The sequence below is a fragment of the Papaver somniferum genome, unplaced genomic scaffold (genome assembly GCF_003573695.1).
Source record: "Papaver somniferum cultivar HN1 unplaced genomic scaffold, ASM357369v1 unplaced-scaffold_70, whole genome shotgun sequence".
Classification (NCBI taxonomy): Eukaryota; Viridiplantae; Streptophyta; class Magnoliopsida; order Ranunculales; family Papaveraceae; genus Papaver; species Papaver somniferum.
In genome coordinates, this window is record NW_020649860.1 from 1,292,622 (window position 1) to 1,313,751 (window position 21,130).

A 21,130-nucleotide genomic window follows, 5' to 3' on the forward strand; every position below is an offset into this window, starting at 1 on the left:
CAGCGAGAGGAGGAGGATGGAACTGAAGCTGAGAATTAATTACTGAATAATTTGTAGTTGCTGTCATGAATGAATAAATGAATGTGAGCTGTGATTGTCATTTCAGTTGGAAAAACCAAAAATACACAGTATGCTGCTGCTGAGCTATGGAGGAGGTTCAAATGAGTTCGAACCTGAAGATGGGACTGGAATGAGGCTGTTTTGCTGCCAGGGAATGGACTGAGATTGAGTTACTGCTACTGATGCAGACTGGCGGAGTTTCAGGAAAACGCAGTCAGTGAGGAGAAACCAAGATGGATAAAGAAATAATGGAGCTGGTGGTATATGGTGCAAGTTTCTGGGTCCATGGCAGGTCTGGAAGAGTGGCTGGTTTTTGGCGGTCTTACAGGTCGAGTCTTGGCAGTAAAAGACAGTGAAAGAGGTTAGCTGCCAGCCATGGTCCGTTGGTAGCCCTCCCATCACCAAGCAGGACCTTGGTATCCGAACAAAGCCCCTACTCCAAGCTAGTACCGTCCTGTGTAGAATCCACGTGATCTCAAAACAGCTATTCCCAGTTTATCTGTAACACAGAAAATTCAAAATTTGAGCGGATCTTATTTAGGTTCCAACCTTTTCATAGTACATCTGTTCTTCAATTAGTGAGCCAAAAACATACCTTGTCCCAACTATGCCCAAGCAACTCGGTAACTGCAAGTCCATTCATTCCATACATCAATGGAGATATCCAATATCCCCATATCCACCATTTTCTTACATTTAGTGGAGCAAACAGAAAAAGATCAAATGTCAATATCAAAAATGAAAAGCAGAAAACAAAAGCCTGTATATTATAGGAAAGATCAAATTTTCAGCTTGAGTTTTGATAAATTACCTCGTGACAAAACGAAACCACTGAAAGCCAAAAGAATGACTAACACAAATGACGCAATTGTACTTGCAACAACCCTGTTTCCCCCAAGTGCTGCAACTGTTCGGAACAGTCCTGAAGCCACCTGGTGAAGAAATAGGAGCAGAAAGAACTGTCTAAACAGCCTGCAGAACAAAAATTATGGTCATTTTTTGGACTACAAAATTTCGAATACAACTTCAAAGACTAAATACAACTAGGAGTCTAGGATCATTGTTGAACTTCTTTACCTTTCAACGTTTGGGTCGAATCCCATTACATAGTAAGTGACAAAGACCCACAAAGCAACTTCTGCAATTGTGATGGGAATTTTGAGGATCCACGTAGGAATAGCATAAGCCCATGGCGGAAAGAAAAGAAGGTCTCTCTGCTTGTAAAAGACAGGAAGCTTTACAACAGTCATTGCAAGTTCCGAAAATCCGTTGAACAAAATCACTGTTAGAGCAGCGCTCCCAGATAAACTCCACCATCATTGATGGTTTCTTTCTTCAATTCGGTACGGAAGAAGAGTGTCATTCGTATTATAGCTTGTATCATAAGCTGAAAACAGAAACTTAATAATGTTAAACTAATACTCCCAAGTTTTGAACTTTAGAAGAAAATGCTAGAGGAACTAGTTAATAACTCACTTGAAACAAGTTGAAGATATAAACAAATGAATTCCTCTTCATCAATAAATACTCTCTTGCAGTACAAGCTTTCAGAATTTCCTTCTTGCTAATTCCATATCTCTTTGTTGTTAAAGCAGCCGGGTGGCTCTTTGCTTTATTGAATGGAGTAGCTAGTTCGTCTCTTAAATATCGACCAACATGAAACAACTGGAAAGCCTCTGCAAAATCTTTCACTGGAATAAAATTATAAGGCTCATCTTTACGTGCCCAGTATTGTCTCTGATCTTTTTTCGATGTCACCTACAAGATTAGAATCCCATATATTATTAGGTTTGACAGGAAACAAAAATCATAGACGTAACAGAAAGAAATGAAAGAAATTTACTTCTTGGAAGAAGTCTGCAACTCCTTTCCTCTCAGGACATTTGAAGCCAATATATTCAAAAAACTCGAGAACATTTTCACGGGGACCCTGGCACACAATCTGCTGATCGGAGATTAGAATAATGTCATCGAACAGATCATATGTTTCTGGTGCTGGCTGAAGAAGAGATATCACAGCGGTTCCGTGCACAATATGGATGGTTTGCCTAATTGAATTCACAATCTGAAACGTCGTCGAACTGTCTAGACCATTAGATATCTCGTCCATGAACAATGCTCTTGCAGGTCCTACCAGCATTTCCCCTACAAGAAGAATTGGATTCCAAAATTGTTATTTTATGAAAAGATCCAGTGGGACAACATACACTAGATGATCATACGAGTTTTCTACCTGTTGTAACACGCTTCTTTTGGCCACCTGAGACACCCCTCACCATTTCATCACCCAACATGGTATCCGCACAAACTTCCAATCCCAAAATCTAACATTTTCAATCACAAGTGAAAACAGATAAATAAATAAGAACTTCGTGGTTACTAAATCATGCTCAATAATCATGATGGTTTTGCAGTGACATACCTTTAAAATGTAGTCTGTGACTACACTTGCTTCTTGCCCTTCCAGTGCTGCTGACTGTTTAACGGAGTACATTAAGCTTACCATACTATGCAACCAGCAAAAAAACCGTTTTAAGGACGAATCTCTCACCTTCATGTAGACATCAATATCAGGATCAGGCTTAATGTTTGCTACTTTTTCTCTTCTTGATAGTTCTTCCAACATATCTGCAAAATTTATAGACCTTGTTAGACTCAAATCATGCAAAAAACTCCTCTATTGAAGAACCAACAATTATTTGAACTTACCATAACCAGTTCCAGCTCCTTGACATCTAGCCGAAAAATTTCATTTAAATTCACACACCATTTATAGACCATAGATGATAAGATATCCAACGGTCTCCATTATGGGCTAAATCTAATTGTTATAATGGCTTGGCTTGAAGTCGAGCCATATGGATCGTATGTAAATGTCCGTATCTTTTTGTTACCCAATATCTTTGCGCCGATTTTTTGGTAGACAAATAACTAGGGTAAAAATATACAAGTCAAGAATATTGTCCCCATTCTTCTCCGTCCAAATGATCACCTGACGAGGTCATCACTAAGAAAAGCATCGCAAAATCCATACAGAGCAAGCTAAATCCTGAAAAATATTAACACTAATAAGCACACCATCAGATTTATTATCCACTGAGTGACAAGAATTCAAGGAAGAGGCAACATTCAAGGGCGTGATCATTTTTTGATTCTCCACCAAAGCAAAATGTGTTTTAAGTGTTTTCTAATCTAAAGACTTAAAGGCCTAGACAAATAAAGCTTACACGTTGAACGGTGAGGAAATCCTCGTTTTCTATTGGTCGAAATAGGTCCTTTTTGAGTTTTGTGAAACGAGCATTTTGGTGAGGACACTTGGCAACTTATGATTGGTTTAAAAACAATAGGAAAAAAATTAAAAAAAGGAAACCAAATTCGATGTGGAATTCATGAAGTGACAATATTTATGTGAGGACACTTGGCAATATATGATTGGTTCAAAAATTACAAACTTAAAAGGAAACCATAACTTACCGTGTCTGGAATTTTATGGAAGTCCAAGTTCAATTTGGATACGAGTAATTATTATATTAGGACTATTTTTTGCAAATTATATATAAAGAGGGAAAAATCCACATATTTTCTGCAAAAATAAAAAGAAAAAATAAATAAAAAATCTGCACATATCCTCCACCTATATAATGCATTTCCCCCGTCACACCCTCACCACACCAAATCAAAAATACACCTCCATGGGGCGGGGCGAAGCCCCGTGCACACCAAATCAAAAATATATCGCCGCGGGGTGGGGCGGGGCGAAGCCCCGCGCTCGCAAATCAAAAATACATCGCCACAGGGCGAAGCCCCACGCACACTAAATTAAAAATACATCGCCACGGGGCGGGGTGAAGCCCCGCGCTCGCCAAATTAAAAATACATCGCCACAGGACGGGACGAAACCCCATCCACACCAAGTTAAAAGAAAAAATATGTCTGGTACGTAGTACGGGCACAAATCTAGTGTAAACTAAATTCATCACGACATATATGCTATCAGAATGTGCAAGATCAATTAAGTAGTTGGTGAAACATGAATACACCAAAACATATATGGACTGTTATTCATTATGAAGAAGAACAATCACGTATACATTTAAAGATCTTAACCACTGAAACCACTCTTTATTAGCATCAACAACTTTGCGAGTTATGCAATAAAATTGTTTCTGCAAATCAAAACAATTGCGGGCATTTTCTTTTGTCATGACCTGAAATATGACAGTTGCTACATTTTCTTTTTTTTGGGGGCGGTATTTCAATCCCGCTCATTATTCGACCAGTTTTACTCGCATTCCCAATTGATCTTCCCTTGGTTTGTGAAGTTATAGTATTTAGAAGTTTCCCTTGGTTTGTGAGCTGAACTGTTTCTTCGACATTATTTGAAGTTTCCACTGTTTTATCATTGTTATCCTCGCTTTCATTTTGTTTCTGTTGCTCTTGAGCCAGTTGGGTAGATATTGTTTCGATGCCTGCAAGTGCTATCTTAAAAAGATTATCACATTTCGAAGCATTAGACCACACTTGTGTTGATATCCTCCATAAGTGAGTGATCCTAAGTGCATCAGCGCACCCATATTTATCCCATGTAGTTGTGCCATCAATTGTTCTAAACAAGTTGGCGCCTTTCAGCCAACGTTTTAAGATGAAATGTGGCGGGATCTCTTCGATTTCGAGCCTATTGAAAATTTGCAGAACATGTTTGCAAGGTAATCCCATAAACTCAAAATGTTTACATTGCAGTACGCTTCATTTGTGTCTGGCTTCAGCTTCATGGTAAAATGAGCAGGCCCTTCTTTATCTCTGACTAAATATATTTTGAAAACTCCATCAACTTCTATCTCTTGGGATCTAAAACGAAGTGAATCAACTAATTGTTCACGAAACTTTTCAAATATATTACGTGTGTAGATGGCTGTTGCATGCTTCAAAATTAGGTTGTTCTCGTTTATAAGACGATTCTTGTGCTCGGATACATAATCTTCTGCAATTTCAGTCTCAGTAACCTTTGTCAATGTCTGATCATACCTAATCACAAACTCCCTTAAGTTGGTTTTGGGTGATAGAAACTCCTTAAAGAATGCATTTTCTCCTTCACTACGGCCTGTTGTATTCATTCCAGCAAAAAATGTACCACGGTGGTATACCGGTATCCACTTCTCTCGAATTTCGTACAAGGTTGCAAGCCAATCATTATTTTCTAGACCATATTCTTTAAGTATAGAATTCCACATCTCTTCAAAATCATGTATGCTATATGTCCAATGGATACATATCTTCATAGCACGCTTGAAGTTGGATTTCGAGTAATATAAATGAGAGAGCTTCTCGCCAAATTTTTTCTTTATGTGCCAAAGGCACAAACGGTGATGCGTATTAGGAAATACTTTGCTTACAGCTAGACACATAGAAGCATCTTGATTAGTGATAATTGATTTCGGATGACGTCCACCCATTGCCTCAAGTCATTCATTAAACAACCAAACGAAAGTATCTTCAGTTTCATCTTATAGAAGTGCACACCCGAACTATGTGGACCCGTAGTGATGGTTAACTCCAGTAAATGGTGCAAATGGCATTTGATACTTGTTTGTCTTATACGTGGTGTCAAATGTAACCACGTCACCGAAATGCTCATAAGCCATACGCGATCTAGCATCTACCCAAAAGAAATTAACTACTCTTCCATCTTCATCAACTTGAACCGAGTAGAAAAATTGAGGATTTTCTCTTTGCTTACGCTGAAAAAAAAATTGAGAACTGATTGAGCATCTCCGACTTCCAACTCATAACGCCTGATCATGCGTAAATGATTATAACAGTTTCTTTTGTCGAAACCTATAATTGACCCACCAAAGACTGAAGGAACTTTTTCTATTCGAATATTTTCCCTATTGAAAACCTCTGTTAAATTCTTTGATGCATCCGGCATGTCTCGATTAGGACGCAATTGTATCCTTTTCAAAGGAGAGACAAATTTATGGTTATGCACATCCAAAAAATTTGTGACTCTCCACTTCCCCAGGTTTGTACTATATAGAAGTCCCATCTCTGCCTTACACTCACATTGGACAGTACTACAACTATTGGATTTTGGGTCTATCCCGTATACAATATCCTTTTTCCTTTTACCTTATCGTGAACAAACGAAGTGAGCTGATGTTACCTTATCGTACCCGGCACGAGTTTTATTTGTTGATCGAATCCTCACACCAAACCCTTCATGTACTCCATATTCTGTATAATAGTGATAAGCTTCCTCATATGAATTAAAAATCATTGAAACATATGGTGTCTTCTTGTTATCGTTAGCTTCTTTTATCGGGGTGATTGTGTTGCTAGAATCTTGCCATTTTGGGTATTCTTTTTCACATCAAAAAACGCTGCCGGAACACCATGATCATCATCATTTTAGACATCATCACATTCACCATCCATGTTGCAGGAATCGGTGTCGATTTTGATCGATCACAAAATCTAGCGTATAGGAGTATTTGCAGATGTGTAAACCTAATGAATATCATAAAAGGAGAAGAAGATAGATAACTCCAGTATACGGCTGAAGCTTTGATTTCCCGAAGATATGGGAATATCCGTTATTTTTGTTATCAATATACAAAATGAATTATGAAAGATCTTCTGGTTACCTAACTGAAAATACGAATAAAATAAATAATGGAGATAACTAGCGCGGCTTTAAGCCAAGCTAATTCATTATAATAATTAGATTTGACCCAGAATAAGGACCGTTAGATATCTTCTCATCTATGGTCTATAAATGGTGTGTAAAATTAAGTGAAAATTTTAAGTCGCAGAATCCGCTCCAGAAGTTCTCTGAGGAACAAACTCATCCATTTCATGACCATTATAAGTCACTTTACCTGACCATTATGGCCATTGTAAGCAATACCCCATTTCATTTCTTGATCACCAAAACATAATCTTACAACCAAAATCATCAGACTTTCTTAGTATGATCACGTTAAGTATGATGCTTTAATTCGAAAGCAGTTAAATGCAGATCCTTAAACTGCCAGAAACAACAATTCATCAAATGAACAACATCCAAAGGCGTTACTGGTGGAATAATTTTACCAACGATCATCCACGACAACTTATTGGATGGAAAAAGGTATGTGTACCTAAAAGATTTGGAGGTCTAGGTCTTAAAAATTTAACCAATTACAATTTAGCTCTTCTTGCGAAATTGGCCTGACAATTATTACATAATCAAGATGCTATTTGGGAAAAATTGTTGAAAGGTAAATACTTTCCTCATAATGATCTGCAATTCTTCCCTCCACTGGAAACTAACAATTCAAGTTGGGTATGGCAGAGTATATGTGTTGGGCTTGAAATTGTTCTTAGAAATGCAAAATGGCAAGTAGGTAATGGTACTCGCATCAGTATCTGGACTGCCAATTGGATTCCTTCCATGCAGACTGCAATTAAAGATTGGAGTGATCTGAATACAAGTAATATTCAATGGGTTTCGGAACTATTTGATCCTCTCACTCGGCAATGGAATATTTCGCTTCTTCGCCATTTATTTTCTGCAGACCAGGTGAACTCTATTCTCACTATTCCTTTACAATTAGATCAGGAAGATATGTTGGTCTGGCCTTTTACTAGTACTGGCATGTTTACAACTGCTTCAGCGTACAAGATGCTTTGTGAAAAGGATTTGCATATGGATATTTCAATGGGTTTATCTCAGCAATTTTGGTTAGCATTCTGGAAATTGAAAGTACCATACAAGTTTCAATTTTTTATGTGGAAAGGAATACATGATGAAAGCTCGCATTTTTAGGCATCTGAATGCTGATGATAAAATATGTGTTCTGTGTAGTATGAATCAAACTGAAGATCTGGACCATTTGCTACTTCATTGCTCCTTCTCTCAAGCTATATGGAAGACTTTTTTTCCTAATCAGTTCGTTTCCATTGTGCAGCATCCCTCGGTTCTCTCCTGGATTCAGACTTAAAGGCCTAGACAAATAAAGCTCACACGTTGAACGGTGAGGAAATCCTCGTTTTCTATTGGTCGAAATAGGTCCTTTTTGAGTTTTGTGAAACGAGCATTTTGGTGAGGACACTTGGCAACTTATGATTGGTTTAAAAACAATAGGAAAAAAATTAAAAAAAGGAAACCAAATTCAATTTGGAATTAATGAAGTGACAATATTTATGTGAGGACACTTGGCAATATATGATTGGTTCAAAAATTACAAACTTAAAAGGAAACCATAACTTACCGTGTCTGGAATTTTATGGAAGTCCAAGTTCAATTTGGATATGAGTAATTATTATATTAGGACTATTTTTTGCAAATTATATATAAAGAGGGAAAAATCCACATATTTTCTGCAAAAATAAAAAGAAAAAATAAATAAAAAATCTGCACATATCCTCCACCTATATAATGCATTTGCCCCGTCACACCCTCACCACACCAAATCAAAAATACACCTCCATGGGGCGGGGCGAATCCCCGCGCACACCAAATCAAAAATACATCGCCGCGGGGTGGGGCAGGGCGAAGCCCCGCGCTCGCAAATGAAAAAAACATCGCCACGGGGCGGGCGAAGCCCCACGCACACTAAATTAAAAATACATCGCCACGGGGCGGGGTGAAGCCCCGCGCTCGCCAAATTAAAAATACATCGCCACAGGACGGGACGAAACCCCATCCACACCAAGTTAAAAGAAAAAATATGTCTGGTGCGTAGTACGGGCACAAATCTAGTGTAAACTAAATTCATCACGACATATATGCTATCAGAATGTGCAAGATCAATTAAGTAGTTGGTGAAACATGAATACACTAAAACATATATGGACTGTTATTCATTATGAAGAAGAACAATCACGTATACATTCAAAGATCTTAACCACTGAAACCACTCTTTATTAGCATCAACAACTTTGCGAGTTATGCAATAAAATTGTTTCTACAAATCAAAACAATTGCGGGCATTTTCTTTTGTCATGACCTGAAATATGACAGTTGCTACATTTTCTTTTTTTTGGGGGCGGTATTTCAATCCCGCTCATTATTCGACCAGTTTTACTCGCATTCCCAATTGGTCTTCCCTTGGTTTGTGAAGTTATAGGATTTAGAAGTTTCCCTTGGTTTGTGAGCTGAACTGTTTCTTCGACATTATTTGAAGTTTCCACTGTTTTATCATTGTTATCCTCGCTTTCATTTTGTTTCTGTTGCTCTTGAGCCAGTTGGGTAGATATTGTTTCGATGCCTGCAAGTGTTATCTTAAAAAGATTATCACATTTCGAAGCATTAGACAACACTTGTGTTGATATCCTCCATAAGTGAGTGAGCCTAATTGCATCAGCGCACCCATATTTATCCCATGTAGTTGTGCCATCAATTGTTCTAAACAAGTTGGCGCCTTTCAGCCAACGTTTTAAGATGAAATGTGGCGGGATCTCTTCGATTTCGAACCTATTGAAAATTCGCAGAACATGAGGTAATCCCATAAACTCAAAATGTTTACATTGCAGTACGCTTCATTTGTGTCTGGCTTCAGCTTCATGGTAAAATGAGCAGGCCCTTCTTTATCTCTGACTAAATATATTTTGAAAACTCCATCAACTTCTATCTCTTGGGATCTAAAACGAAGTGAATCAACTAATTGTTCACGAAACTTTTCAAATATATTACGTGTGTAGATGGCTGTTGCATGCTTCAAAATTAGGTTGTTCTCGTTTATAAGACGATTCTTGTGCTCGGATACATAATCTTCTGCAATTTCAGTCTCAGTTTCCTTTGTCAATGCCTGATCATACCTAATCACAAATTCCCTTAAGTTGGTTTTGGGTGATAGAAACTCCTTAAAGAATGCATTTTCTCCTTCACTACGGCCTGTTGTATTCATTCCAGCAAAAAATGTACCACGGTGGTATACCGGTATCCACTTCTCTCGAATTTCGTACAAGGTTGCAAGCCAATCATTATTTTCTAGACCATATTATTTAAGTATAGAATTCCACATCTCTTCAAAATCATGTATGCTATATGTCCAATGGATGCATATCTTCATAGCACGCTTGAAGTTGGATTTCGAGTAATATAAATGAGAGAGCTTCTCGCCAAATTTTTTCTTTATGTGCCAAAGGCACAAACGGTGATGCGTATTAGGAAATACTTTGCTTACAGCTAGACACATAGCAGCATCTTGATTAGTGATAATTGATTTCGGATGACGTCCACCCATTGCCTCAAGTCATTCATTAAACAACCAAACGAAAGTATCTTCAGTTTCATCTTATAGAAGTGCACACCCGAACTGTGTGGACCCGTAGTGATGGTTAACTCCAGTAAATGGTGCAAATGGCATTTGATACTTGTTTGTCATATACGTGGTGTCAAATGTAACCACGTCACCGAAATGCTCATAAGCCATACGCGATCTAGCATCTACCCAAAAGAAATTAACTACTCTTCCATCTTCATCAACTTGAACCGAGTAGAAAAATTGAGGATTTTCTCTTTGCTTACGCTGAAAAAAATTGAGAACTGATTGAGCATCTCCAACTTCCAACTCATAACGCCTGATCATGCGTAAATGATTATAACAGTTTCTTTTGTCGAAACTTATAATTGACCCACCAAAGACTGAAGGAACTTTTGCTATTCGAATATTTTCCCTATTGAAAACCTCTGTTAAATTCTTTGTTGCATCCGGCATGTCTCGATTAGGCCGCAATTGTATCCTTTTCAAAGGAGAGACAAATTTATGGTTATGCACATCCAAAAAATTTGTGACTCTCCACTTCCCCAGGTTTGTACTATATAGAAGTCCCATCTCTGCCTTACACTCACATTGGACAGTACTACAACTATTGGATTTTGGGTCTATCCCGTATACAATATCCTTTTTCCTTTTACCTTATCGTGAACAAACGAAGTGAGCTGATGTTACCTGATCGTACCCGGCACGAGTTTTATTTGTTGATCGAATCCTCACACCAAACCCTTCATGTACTCCATATTCTGTATAGTAGTGATAAGCTTCCTCATATGAATTAAAAATCATTGAAACATATGGTGTCTTCTTGTTATCGTTAGCTTCTTTTATCGGGGTGATTGTGTTGCTAGAATCTTGCCATTTTGGGTATTCTTGTTCACATCAAAAAACACTGCCGGAACACCATGATCATCATCATTTTACACATCATCACATCCATCCATGTTGCAGGAATCGGTGTCGATTTTGATCGATCACAAAATCTAGCGTATAGGAGTATTTGCAGATGTGTAAACCTAATGAATATCATAAAAGGAGAAGAAGATAGATAACTCCAGTATACGGCTGAAGCTTTGATTTCCCGAAGATATGGGAATATCCGTTATTTTTGTTATCAATATACAAAATGAATTATGAAAGATCTTCTGGTTACCTAACTGAAAATACGAATAAAATAAATAATGGAGATAACTAGCGCGGCTTTAAGCCAAGCTAATTCATTATAATAATTAGATTTGACCCAGAATAAGGACCGTTAGATATCTTCTCATCTATGGTCTATAAATGGTGTGTAAAATTAAGTGAAAATTTTAAGTCGCAGAATCCGCTCCAGAAGTTCTCTGAGGAACAAACTCATCCATTTCATGACCATTATAAGTCACTTTACCTGACCATTATGGCCATTGTAAGCAATACCCCATTTCATTTCTTGATCACCAAAACATAATCTTACAACCAAAATCATCAGACTTTCTTAGTATGATCACGTTAAGTATGATGCTTTAATTCGAAAGCAGTTAAATGCAGATCCTTAAACTGCCAGAAACAACAATTCATCAAATGGACAACATCCAAAGGCGTTACTGGTGGAATAATTTTACCAACGATCATCCACGACAACTTATTGGATGGAAAAAGGTATGTGTACCTAAAAGATTTGGAGGTCTAGGTCTTAAAAATTTAACCAATTACTATTTAGCTCTTCTTGCGAAATTGGCCTAACAATTATTACATAATCAAGATGCTATTTGGGCAAAATTGTTGAAAGGTAAATACTTTCCTCATAATGATCTTCAATTCTTCCCTCCACCGGAAACTAACAATTCAAGTTGGGTATGGCAGAGTATATGTGTTGGGCTTGAAATTGTTCTTAGAAATGCAAAATGGCAAGTAGGTAATGGTACTCGCATCAGTATCTGGACTGCCAATTGGATTCCTTCCATGCAGACTGCAATTCTAGATTGGAGTGATCTGAATACAAGTAATATTCAATGGGTTTCGGAACTATTTGATCCTCTCACTCAGCAATGGAATATTTCGCTTCTTCGCCATTTATTTTCTGCAGACCAGGTGAACTCTATTCTCACTATTCCTTTACAATTAGATCAGGAAGATAAGTTGGTCTGGCCTTTTACTAGTACTGGCATGTTTACAACTGCTTCAGCGTACAAGATGCTTTGTGAAAAGGATTTTCATATGGATATTTCAATGGGTTTATCTCAGCAATTTTGGTTAGCATTCTGGAAATTGAAAGTACCATACAAGTTTCAAATTTTTATGTGGAAAGGAATACATGATGCTATACCTGTGAAAGCTCGCATTTTTAGGCATCTGAATGCTGATGATAAAATATGTGTTCTGTGTAGTATGAATCAAACTGAAGATCTGGACCATTTGCTACTTCATTGCTCCTTCTCTCAAGCTATATGGAAGACTTTTTTTCCTAATCAGTTCGTTTCCATTGTGCAGCATCCCTCGGTTCTCTCCTGGATTCAGACTTGGAAGCTTAAGGGTTCGAATATAACTATCAAACACACACCTCTAGATGTACAGTTAGCTCTCTGTATAATGCACTTCATTTGGAAACATAGATGTAGGGCTATTTTCAGCAATATAACACCCAATCATCGAACTGTCATACATCAGATAAACTCTTGCAGGGCACAACATCATTTAGATACCTCATTTGTTGCTCATGATCATTATCATTTACAGAACTACATCTTACATCTGCCTTGGGTTCCTCCTCCTGTACAGTTCTTAAAGATAAATATTGATGCTTCATATAATTCTGAATCTTTGTTAGCTGATATTGGTATTATAACTAGAAATTTTGCAGGGGACTATGTCATGGGAAGGGGAACATTGAAAAGAGCTATAAATGTTGAGCAAGCTGAAGCCTGGGCTATGTTAGAGGCTATGCAAATAGCAGTTTCAAATGGCTGGTCTAATGTCATTTTTGAGACAGACAATCTGAGTATCAGTAACTTTTTACAACATCAAACTAGTCTTTGTCAATGGCAGTGTTTACCTCTTCTTAGAAATTGTGTTAATATATGTAATAGTCACCCTGTGTGGTCTTGTGAGTTTGTTTACAGATCTTGTAATAAAGTTGTGGATGTTTTAGCAAAGGCAGCTCGAAAACAGAATTTATATGGGGAGTGGTGGGGTTATCCACCTGACTTAGTAATTCCTTACATAAATCATGACGTAAGTAACATGTTTATATAATATAAAGTTTGCCTTTGGTTAAAAAAATAAAATAAATTCGAAAGCAGTTTAATTATTTGGCATCGATCAAAACACAAAGCTTTGGTCATCGGACTTTCTTAGGTCTTCCAACATGCCTCTTACGTGGACGACCTACAGGTTTTTTAGGTTTTTCCTTCTTAGACTTAGGAGGACGACCTCTACTTCTTTTAGTTATTATCTTTTTAATTTTCTTCTTAGGCTTAGGAGGACGACCTCTACCTCTTTTAGTTATTATCTTCTCAACAAGAGGGGATCTCTTCGGCCTCTTGGAACTTCTCAAGCTATCATCATCAATCTCAGCACCCTGAACATCATCAATGTCATCACCCTGAAGAGCACCAGTCTCATCGCCATGAACAGCACCAGTCTCATCACCACCTCTATCATCATCAATCTCATCATCCTGAACATCATCAATCTCATCACCCTGAAAAGCACCAGTCTCATCGCCCTGAACATCATCAATCTCATCACCCTGAAAAGCACCAGTCTCATCACCCTGAACAGCACCAATCTCATCACCATGAACAGCATCAATCTCAACACAAGACTTTCCTTTTCTTAACAATTCAATTTGGAAAAGCAGCTTATCTTTTTCAACCTGAGCATGATGGACTAATTCATCTTTTTCAACCTGAGCATGATGGAGCTTGAGCTCTAATTCATCTTTTTCAACCTGAGCATGATGGAGCTTGAGCTCTAATTCATCATTTCTTGCTTGGAGGACCGAAATTTTGTCCTTTCTCTGCATCTGAGCTGTGTGGTTTATCTGCATCAAGAAGTTTTATTTTCATCAGATGGCATTCCTTAAATAGGATTAAAGCATTTCTCAAGCACTCAAGTTCATGGCTCTGGTTTACAGTCCTTACAGTTGCCTTATTCTGAATGTTTCGAGCACGACTCGCATAGTCCAAAGTGCTCCGCGTTACTTTGGCATTTGTATCAGCCGGACTCACACAAGCTGTAATCAAAATACATAATAATAAGAATCAAAAGCGTTGAATCTCTCATGACCCAAACAAGCATAACTCAAGAGCTTTAAAACCAGAACTTACCAATCATCACTGTCTTGCTATTTCCACCCAGAGAGTCCTACAAAGCAGGCACAAAGTTAAAGGGAATGATTAGTAAACTTCATTTTACAACCACATAAAAAAGAAAACCTAAAATATGGTGTAAAAAAAGACCAAGAAATTAATCCTCTTGCCTTCAATAACCGTGTTAAGTTGCTGTCATTGTAAGAAACGTGGCGTCCTTCCTTGCTCTTTTTCTTATTTCCCAATTCACTAATCACCTTTCCAAGAGCCAGTAGTCCACGATTGATTTTACTGCCTATAACAACATAGACTTAGTGAGTAGACATCTAAGAAAACTAAAACTAGCTACTGCTGCCTTGAGTATTTGAGGTATAAAATTAAAAAACTTTAACTACCCTCTTTCTGGCGCAACCCATCTGTTCCACTTGTATCCGCAGATTCAGAACCTGCAAGGTCCACCAAAAGTAGCTATGCTCTCAAGATACCATCACCAGGATCGTCACCAGGGATACACGTGCTTCTCCTTTGTTCCATTGAGATTGTAAAGATGGCATGTGAGCGACTATAAAGTACACAGAAATGCAGTAAAAGATTAGTGAACCTTTCAGAGACAAGATTCAAGAGTAACCGGAAATGTATAACTGTTACCTACACCAATGAAAATACTAAAGCTTATCCTCCATGATCAGATATAAATCCATACCTAGATTCACTGTTCATATTTGTACTTCCAGTAACACGTTCTGATGAACCTTGAGACAAAAATGATGCCATATCCTGTTTTGTACTGACTACTGGCTCGGTAACATCAGGAATAATGAACACCCCTTTTGATTCTCGAATTCGCAGAGGCGCTTTTGCAGGTCCAGTCCTTTTGCGTTTGTAAGTTGACAATTTTGGTTTCAACAAATCTTTCACTTGTTCTCTGTATATCTGTGAGAAGATCAAAACAACTCAATTAAAACATATTCACATATGGTCATATTCAAAAGATAACCATTCCAATCCTTTAGGGTATAAATAAAAAGCTAACCTCAATAAAAGAAACTTTTATTAGAAATTCCCTGGCTTCTTTTTTCTCCTCGATCTTAGAAAAAATGGAATTCATCACCTGTGGGATAATACCACTGGTACTTCCATCTCCATTGTAATTAGTTCCCATGGTATACGTCTTGCCTGATCCAGTCTACATCAACACACAAACATAATGCATTATTGATCAGAGAAAAGAACACAGCTAGAAATTTAAGACCAGAATTATAGAAATAGGAAATCATACCTGTCCATAGGCCAGGACTGTTGCATTATTGATCAGAGGTAGAAGCCTTATTTCCATAAACATAATCGAATGTAAAAGAACTTGTTCCAATTTTCACCTATAATTAAACATAAACACATAACATTGTTAAGAAACTTCATGAAATAAATGTTTTCTACACACCACAGCACAAAGCATACAAACATTACCAGAAATTATACCTGAGGCCCTCCGAGAATAAAATCAACACAATCTGTACGACCTTTAGAGACCTCTTCATTATTCAAAGGTCTAACATTCACCGCAACTTTTACACTACTCTCCATTTGAAATTTTCACAAACCCTAATAATAGCTGATTCAAAATCACAAAATGTTAAAATCTAATAATCTAATAACAAATCAATTTTGAAAGAGGGATTAGTGATTTCGTGTACCTTAAATCGCTAGTTTCAAATCGAAACAGCAATAAACTCTCCTTGTTGTACAAGTCCTACCCTTGTTGTTGTTGTTCTTCCACGAACTGATGCAGAGAACTTTTCACACCACCAACAGCAACCGTAGCTTCTTTTAGGAGGAGTAAGAAGACTTTGTAGCTTTGATTCTGACTACCCCCAATTAGTTTCAATACCACCAACAACTTTGATTCCTTGACTTATTTGTGTTTAACACCAACACCAAATCTCTGTGCGAACTTGTAGGGAAGAAGAAGAACACTTCTGTAGCTTTGTAAGAAAAGAAAAATATAGAACTTTTGTTCTCGTCTCGTAGAAAGAAGACGCGTTTTGGTTTCGAGCAGTCGTGGTGCGGGAGCCTAGTTAGCAATTCGGGATTCGGCAAACGTACGGAACGGCAAACGTACGAGTATTATACGGTTTTGTAAAATCCAGATTCGGTCCAAAATTCGGTCAACGGGACGTGATTCGTCAGTAATTCGGAACGGCATACGTACGTGTATAATTCGATTTATAAATGTGAGTTCGGCTCTGAAAATTCGCTATCTATATATAACAAATAATTTGTATTTATAAGGTCATAGACCAATTTTTATGCATATGTGTGAGTTATTTAAAGAAAAAATAAACTTAATATGATGATATTAATAATATATACAACATTAGTTATCCAAGAGGACGTCGTATGGTGGTTTAGATGCTTGGTTAGTGAGTTTGAGATCTCTCTCACCTTCACCTTCAAATCTCTTCAGTCGTTTTTGTTTCATAAAAATTACAACACGTTTAATATTCGGTCGTGTATGCTCGGGAGGCAGTAAAGCCCAAAAAGTGGAGTTTTTGAAAAGTAAAAGCTAAAGAATTTATGGCGAATTAAGCGGACGTATCATTCGGGATACGTAAAATTCATAAACGGTTCGCGAATAATCCGGGAATGCCACAAAATACGCGACTTGGGTTCGGAGTTGCAAACGTACGCGAATAAGACGGTAAAATTCGTGATACGGAAAAATTCGCGAATGATTCGCGAATCATTCGCGAACTTACTAACTAGGTGCGGGAGAGCTAAATAAGCAAGCACGTTATTAGTCGTTAGATACAGACTAGTATATGATCCGTGCCGGCCCGTGATTTGGCCTTCTAGTTTTCTGGCAGAATGTGACCCTTCATTGACTCGGTGATTATCTTCTGGTAAACGTTTGACATTGTCATCTTTTTTCATAATTATGATATCACTAGATTGGCTCCCGTGCTCCGCACCGGGTATTTTTATCTTTTAACTCGGTATTTACGGGGCTTTTCCCGACCGGGGTTATGCATTTTTAATTTGGTGTGAGCGAAGCGAATACGTTAAAAAGCCGGAGAAATGATAGAAGGTATGTTCGGATTTTATGGATTTATTTCTTTTATTTTAGCATAAAATATGTGTGCAAATGTGTTTTATTTATTTTTCTCTCCGTGAAAAGCCAGTATGATCTGTTAGATCATTGCTCGGTCGAACTCGCATGCGTTGCTATCTCAAGCATGTTTGTCAATTTTAGTGATCAAAACTATAAGTCTTGATTTCTAGCCTATATAGCTAAAGGTCTCGGACTAGGATAGAAAGTGTAGTTGAGCTCAAGACTCCATGGCAATCATCATACAAGACGAAGGACTACTCAAGGAACCAGTGGATCTTCATCAACTAAAAGGCATGTGGAGACTTGAACTTATCTGTCACTCAAAAGTCTATCTACTCTATCTCTTACTCTTGAGACAAAAGTCGTTTTATTATTTAGACTTTCATTATACACATTTGCTATTTCGAGTCGAGTTTAACTCGCCTATCTATTTCTCGAAATATGTGTTGATAAGATTTCGCTTTAGCCAAATTCATCTTTACCTAGTGACGAAAGTCATGTTATGTTTCAATCACTTTGGAAATTGCTCTGACGAAAAATGGTTTGTGAATAACGGCTATATAACGTCCTCTAAAATGTTTCAATGATTGAAATGAGAGTTTAGATTACATAACCATTGGTAGGATATAAGTATTGTTGTGGAAACACACATATGTATAAGTCCTTATTCCTTGAACCAAAATTTGCGAACTTTGTTGATCAAGAGAAACGGAATGTGGCTAAGCCAAGTCCGCGAACCGGCGTAAGTTCTCGACCCGAGAATTTCTGCTGGAGTTTGTGAACTCCTTCCGTGAGCTTAAGTCCGCGAACCCAGTCCGCGAACTTGAGCAGGTTATATCTAAAACCGATTGTTCTTGAACTCATGCTTAAATAAACTAAGAAATGCTTTTGCAAACCGTGCTATAAAGTTCATGGACCGATTCGAGTGAATCAGACCGTTTTTGCTTCGAATGTGTCTTGTGTAGTTACATAAGCTAAGCCATTGAACAACTCTCTAACTAGTTCAATTGAGTCATTTGGACTAGTTATGGTGAAGAAGAATATGGTGGATATGAAAGTCATCATATGGCTAACCATTTGTTAACTATTGTTGAACCAACAAATGTTAATGTTTGGGAGCGGCTACATAAACCCAAAATTGAACATTTCATTTGTGTGTAACAAGCTAAGTTTTCGATCCAACAGTTGAGAAATATTATCTTGAATCTAATCAAGTTTTCATCTAACAGTGAATATTGAATGCTTTATTACCAAGCTAACATTGATTGCAAACCCTGATTTGAAAGACTATATAAGGGAGAACTCTAGCAACTGGGAAACCTAATCCCCACACATTCTGTGGGATACTAGTTGTGCTAAGCTAGAGTCGATTTTCCTTTAACCTTTGGTTTCTTCTTCTAAACCAGGTTAACGACTTAAAGACTTCATTGGGATTGTGAAGCCAGACCGATACTACTTTTCTTGTAGTTGTGTGATCTGATTTTGCAGTTTCTATAGTTACGAGTACGATTGTAATAATTGGCTCGAGATTTTATAATCTCCGATAGGCAAGATAGAAAAGTAATCACAAACACTTCGTCTCATCGTTTGTGATTCCACAATATCTTTTTTCACTGCGTCGATTAAGATTATTATGAGGTGATTGATAATACTAGGTTTTTCTTCGGGAATATAAGACCGGTTTATCAATTGGTTCATGTTCACCTTGATTTATCAAAAGACGGAACAAAACTCATAGGTATATTCGTGGGAGACGGATTTATCTATCACCGTAGATTTTTCTGTATAATACAGATTTGTTGATTAAAGTCTTCGACTTTGGGTCGTAGCAACTCTTAGTTGTGGGTAAGATCATCTAAGGGAATCAAGTACGTAGCATCCTGCTGGGATCAGAGGCGTAGGAGCATAACTGTACCTTGGATCAGTGTGATATTGATTGGGGTTCAACTACAGTCCAGACCGAAGTTAGTTTGGAGTAGGCTAGCGGCTTAATACAGTGTATGTTCAATCTGGACTAGGTCCCGGGGTTTTTCTGCATTTGCGGTTTCCTCGTTAACAAAATTTTGGTGTCCGTGTTATTTCTTTTCCGCATTATATTTTGTTATATAATTGAAATATCACAGGTTGTGCGTTGTTCAATCAATTAGAATATCCGACCTTTGGTTGTTGATTTAAATTGATTGACACATGGATATTGGTCTTTGGTACCATCCGAGTTATCTCTCTTTGATAAAGACTCGGAGATTTCTATTTGCTTGAGTAAAGATCAAATCAAGAGATTGAGATATAAACTCTTTGACATACTTTTATCTAGATTGAGTCTGACTGTCTAGTTGATTCTCTAGAAAGTATATTGGAGTTTGTCCATATAGATTGCTAATCTAATTGTTGGGTGTGGTTGTTGTACCCCCGCTTTTTCAATTGGTATCAGAGCAGGAAAACACGTTCAAGACCTTACAATTCTGTGTTTGTAGCAATCTGACTCTATGGACATAAGTGTTATCTCAATAAATGCGCCACCAGATCCAGGGATCACAGAAGTTTCTTTCATATCTGATTTAATCAAATTTGTAGAAGAAATTTTGTCCAAACCTCCACCAGGTTTAAAATCCTTTGAAGTGTTTTCATAATGTGAAAAGAAACTTGAGAGTCTATCCTCTGATGTTGATTTATTTCTCCAGAAAGGAAAAATGTCTCTTAATAGGCTAAATCAAGTTATGATGAATAATGTTCATGTCGATGTTGATATTGATTTATTAATCAGCAAGAACAATGCTCCTCTTTTGTATTCGTCTATTCGGAATAAACTAGACAAGCTATATGAAGAGTTTAAATCTCAATTAAATGAGGAATCAACCTCAATACATGAACAGTTTCATGATTTAATTCCTGACACTTCTTTTCATGATAGTAATGTTGTCTTCAATCATGAAGAATCCAGGATGTATTCTTTTACCAAAAATGGTTCCATGTGCAATACAAAATACTATCTTCATGAAAGATGGAAAAACAGAAAACAGAATTCAAAAAACTCCTTGGTTCTGACAATACTCTTTGATAATCCTATAAAATGTTTGTTCTGGAATGATCTCATTTTTTCGAGACTTGAGAGTTGTTGGAAAGAGACTCTCTCATGGTGTCATGTTGTGCAGAAAAACCCCAAGTTATTGCTCTCTTTGTAACAAACGGGTCCTTGACGTGCACATGAGCAGTTCACATACGTTGGACCATAGCCGTCTCACGAACGAATCTAGTATTCGAACGTGTCAAGGTAGTTTACTCAACACTTAAAAGAGAAAAAGAATCCCTTTGGTTCTTTCACCCTTCTTCTTCTCCAGTTCGCAGACTCAAGAAGGAACCGATCAGTTCCCTTACCCTCATCATCTTGATTCTTAACCAAATCAATGATG

The 21,130-nt window shown here is 37.5% G+C and overlaps 2 protein-coding genes and 1 pseudogene across 2 annotated transcripts; all 3 read right to left on the reverse strand.

Moving 5' to 3' along the window:
- Positions 1-575: 575 nt before the first annotated feature.
- LOC113343986 lies at positions 576-5,513 on the reverse strand (annotated as a pseudogene).
- Positions 5,514-10,340: 4,827 nt separating this feature from the next.
- LOC113343987 (protein FAR1-RELATED SEQUENCE 5-like) lies at positions 10,341-10,880 on the reverse strand. The gene has a single exon (XM_026588051.1). The coding sequence runs from the start codon at positions 10,878-10,880 to the stop codon at positions 10,341-10,343; it is 540 nt and encodes a 179-aa protein (XP_026443836.1).
- A 2,648-nt stretch (positions 10,881-13,528) lies between these two features.
- On the reverse strand, positions 13,529-16,640 carry LOC113343953. Its single transcript, XM_026588034.1, has 10 exons — positions 16,306-16,640; positions 16,091-16,223; positions 15,891-15,987; positions 15,645-15,797; positions 15,315-15,544; positions 15,007-15,173; positions 14,782-14,906; positions 14,630-14,666; positions 14,444-14,535; positions 13,529-14,343 (listed from the first exon to the last, which is right to left on the reverse strand). Exons 8-10 carry the CDS (start codon positions 14,634-14,636, stop codon positions 13,639-13,641), a joined length of 804 nt encoding a protein of 267 aa, XP_026443819.1. The 5' UTR covers positions 14,637-14,666; positions 14,782-14,906; positions 15,007-15,173; positions 15,315-15,544; positions 15,645-15,797; positions 15,891-15,987; positions 16,091-16,223; positions 16,306-16,640; the 3' UTR covers positions 13,529-13,638.
- Between the last annotated feature and the right edge of the window lie 4,490 nt (positions 16,641-21,130).

Bases quoted from the DNA above. Each gene is read 5' to 3' on its own strand.
- LOC113343953 (XM_026588034.1), bottom strand. The intron at 14,344-14,443 runs GTAAGGACTGTA...TTCTTGATGCAG, and splicing joins ACATTCAGAATAAGGCAACT to ATAAACCACACAGCTCAGAT.
- LOC113343987 (XM_026588051.1), bottom strand. From the start codon at position 10,880: ATGGGACTTCTATATAGTACAAACCTGGGGAAGTGGAGAGTCACAAAT.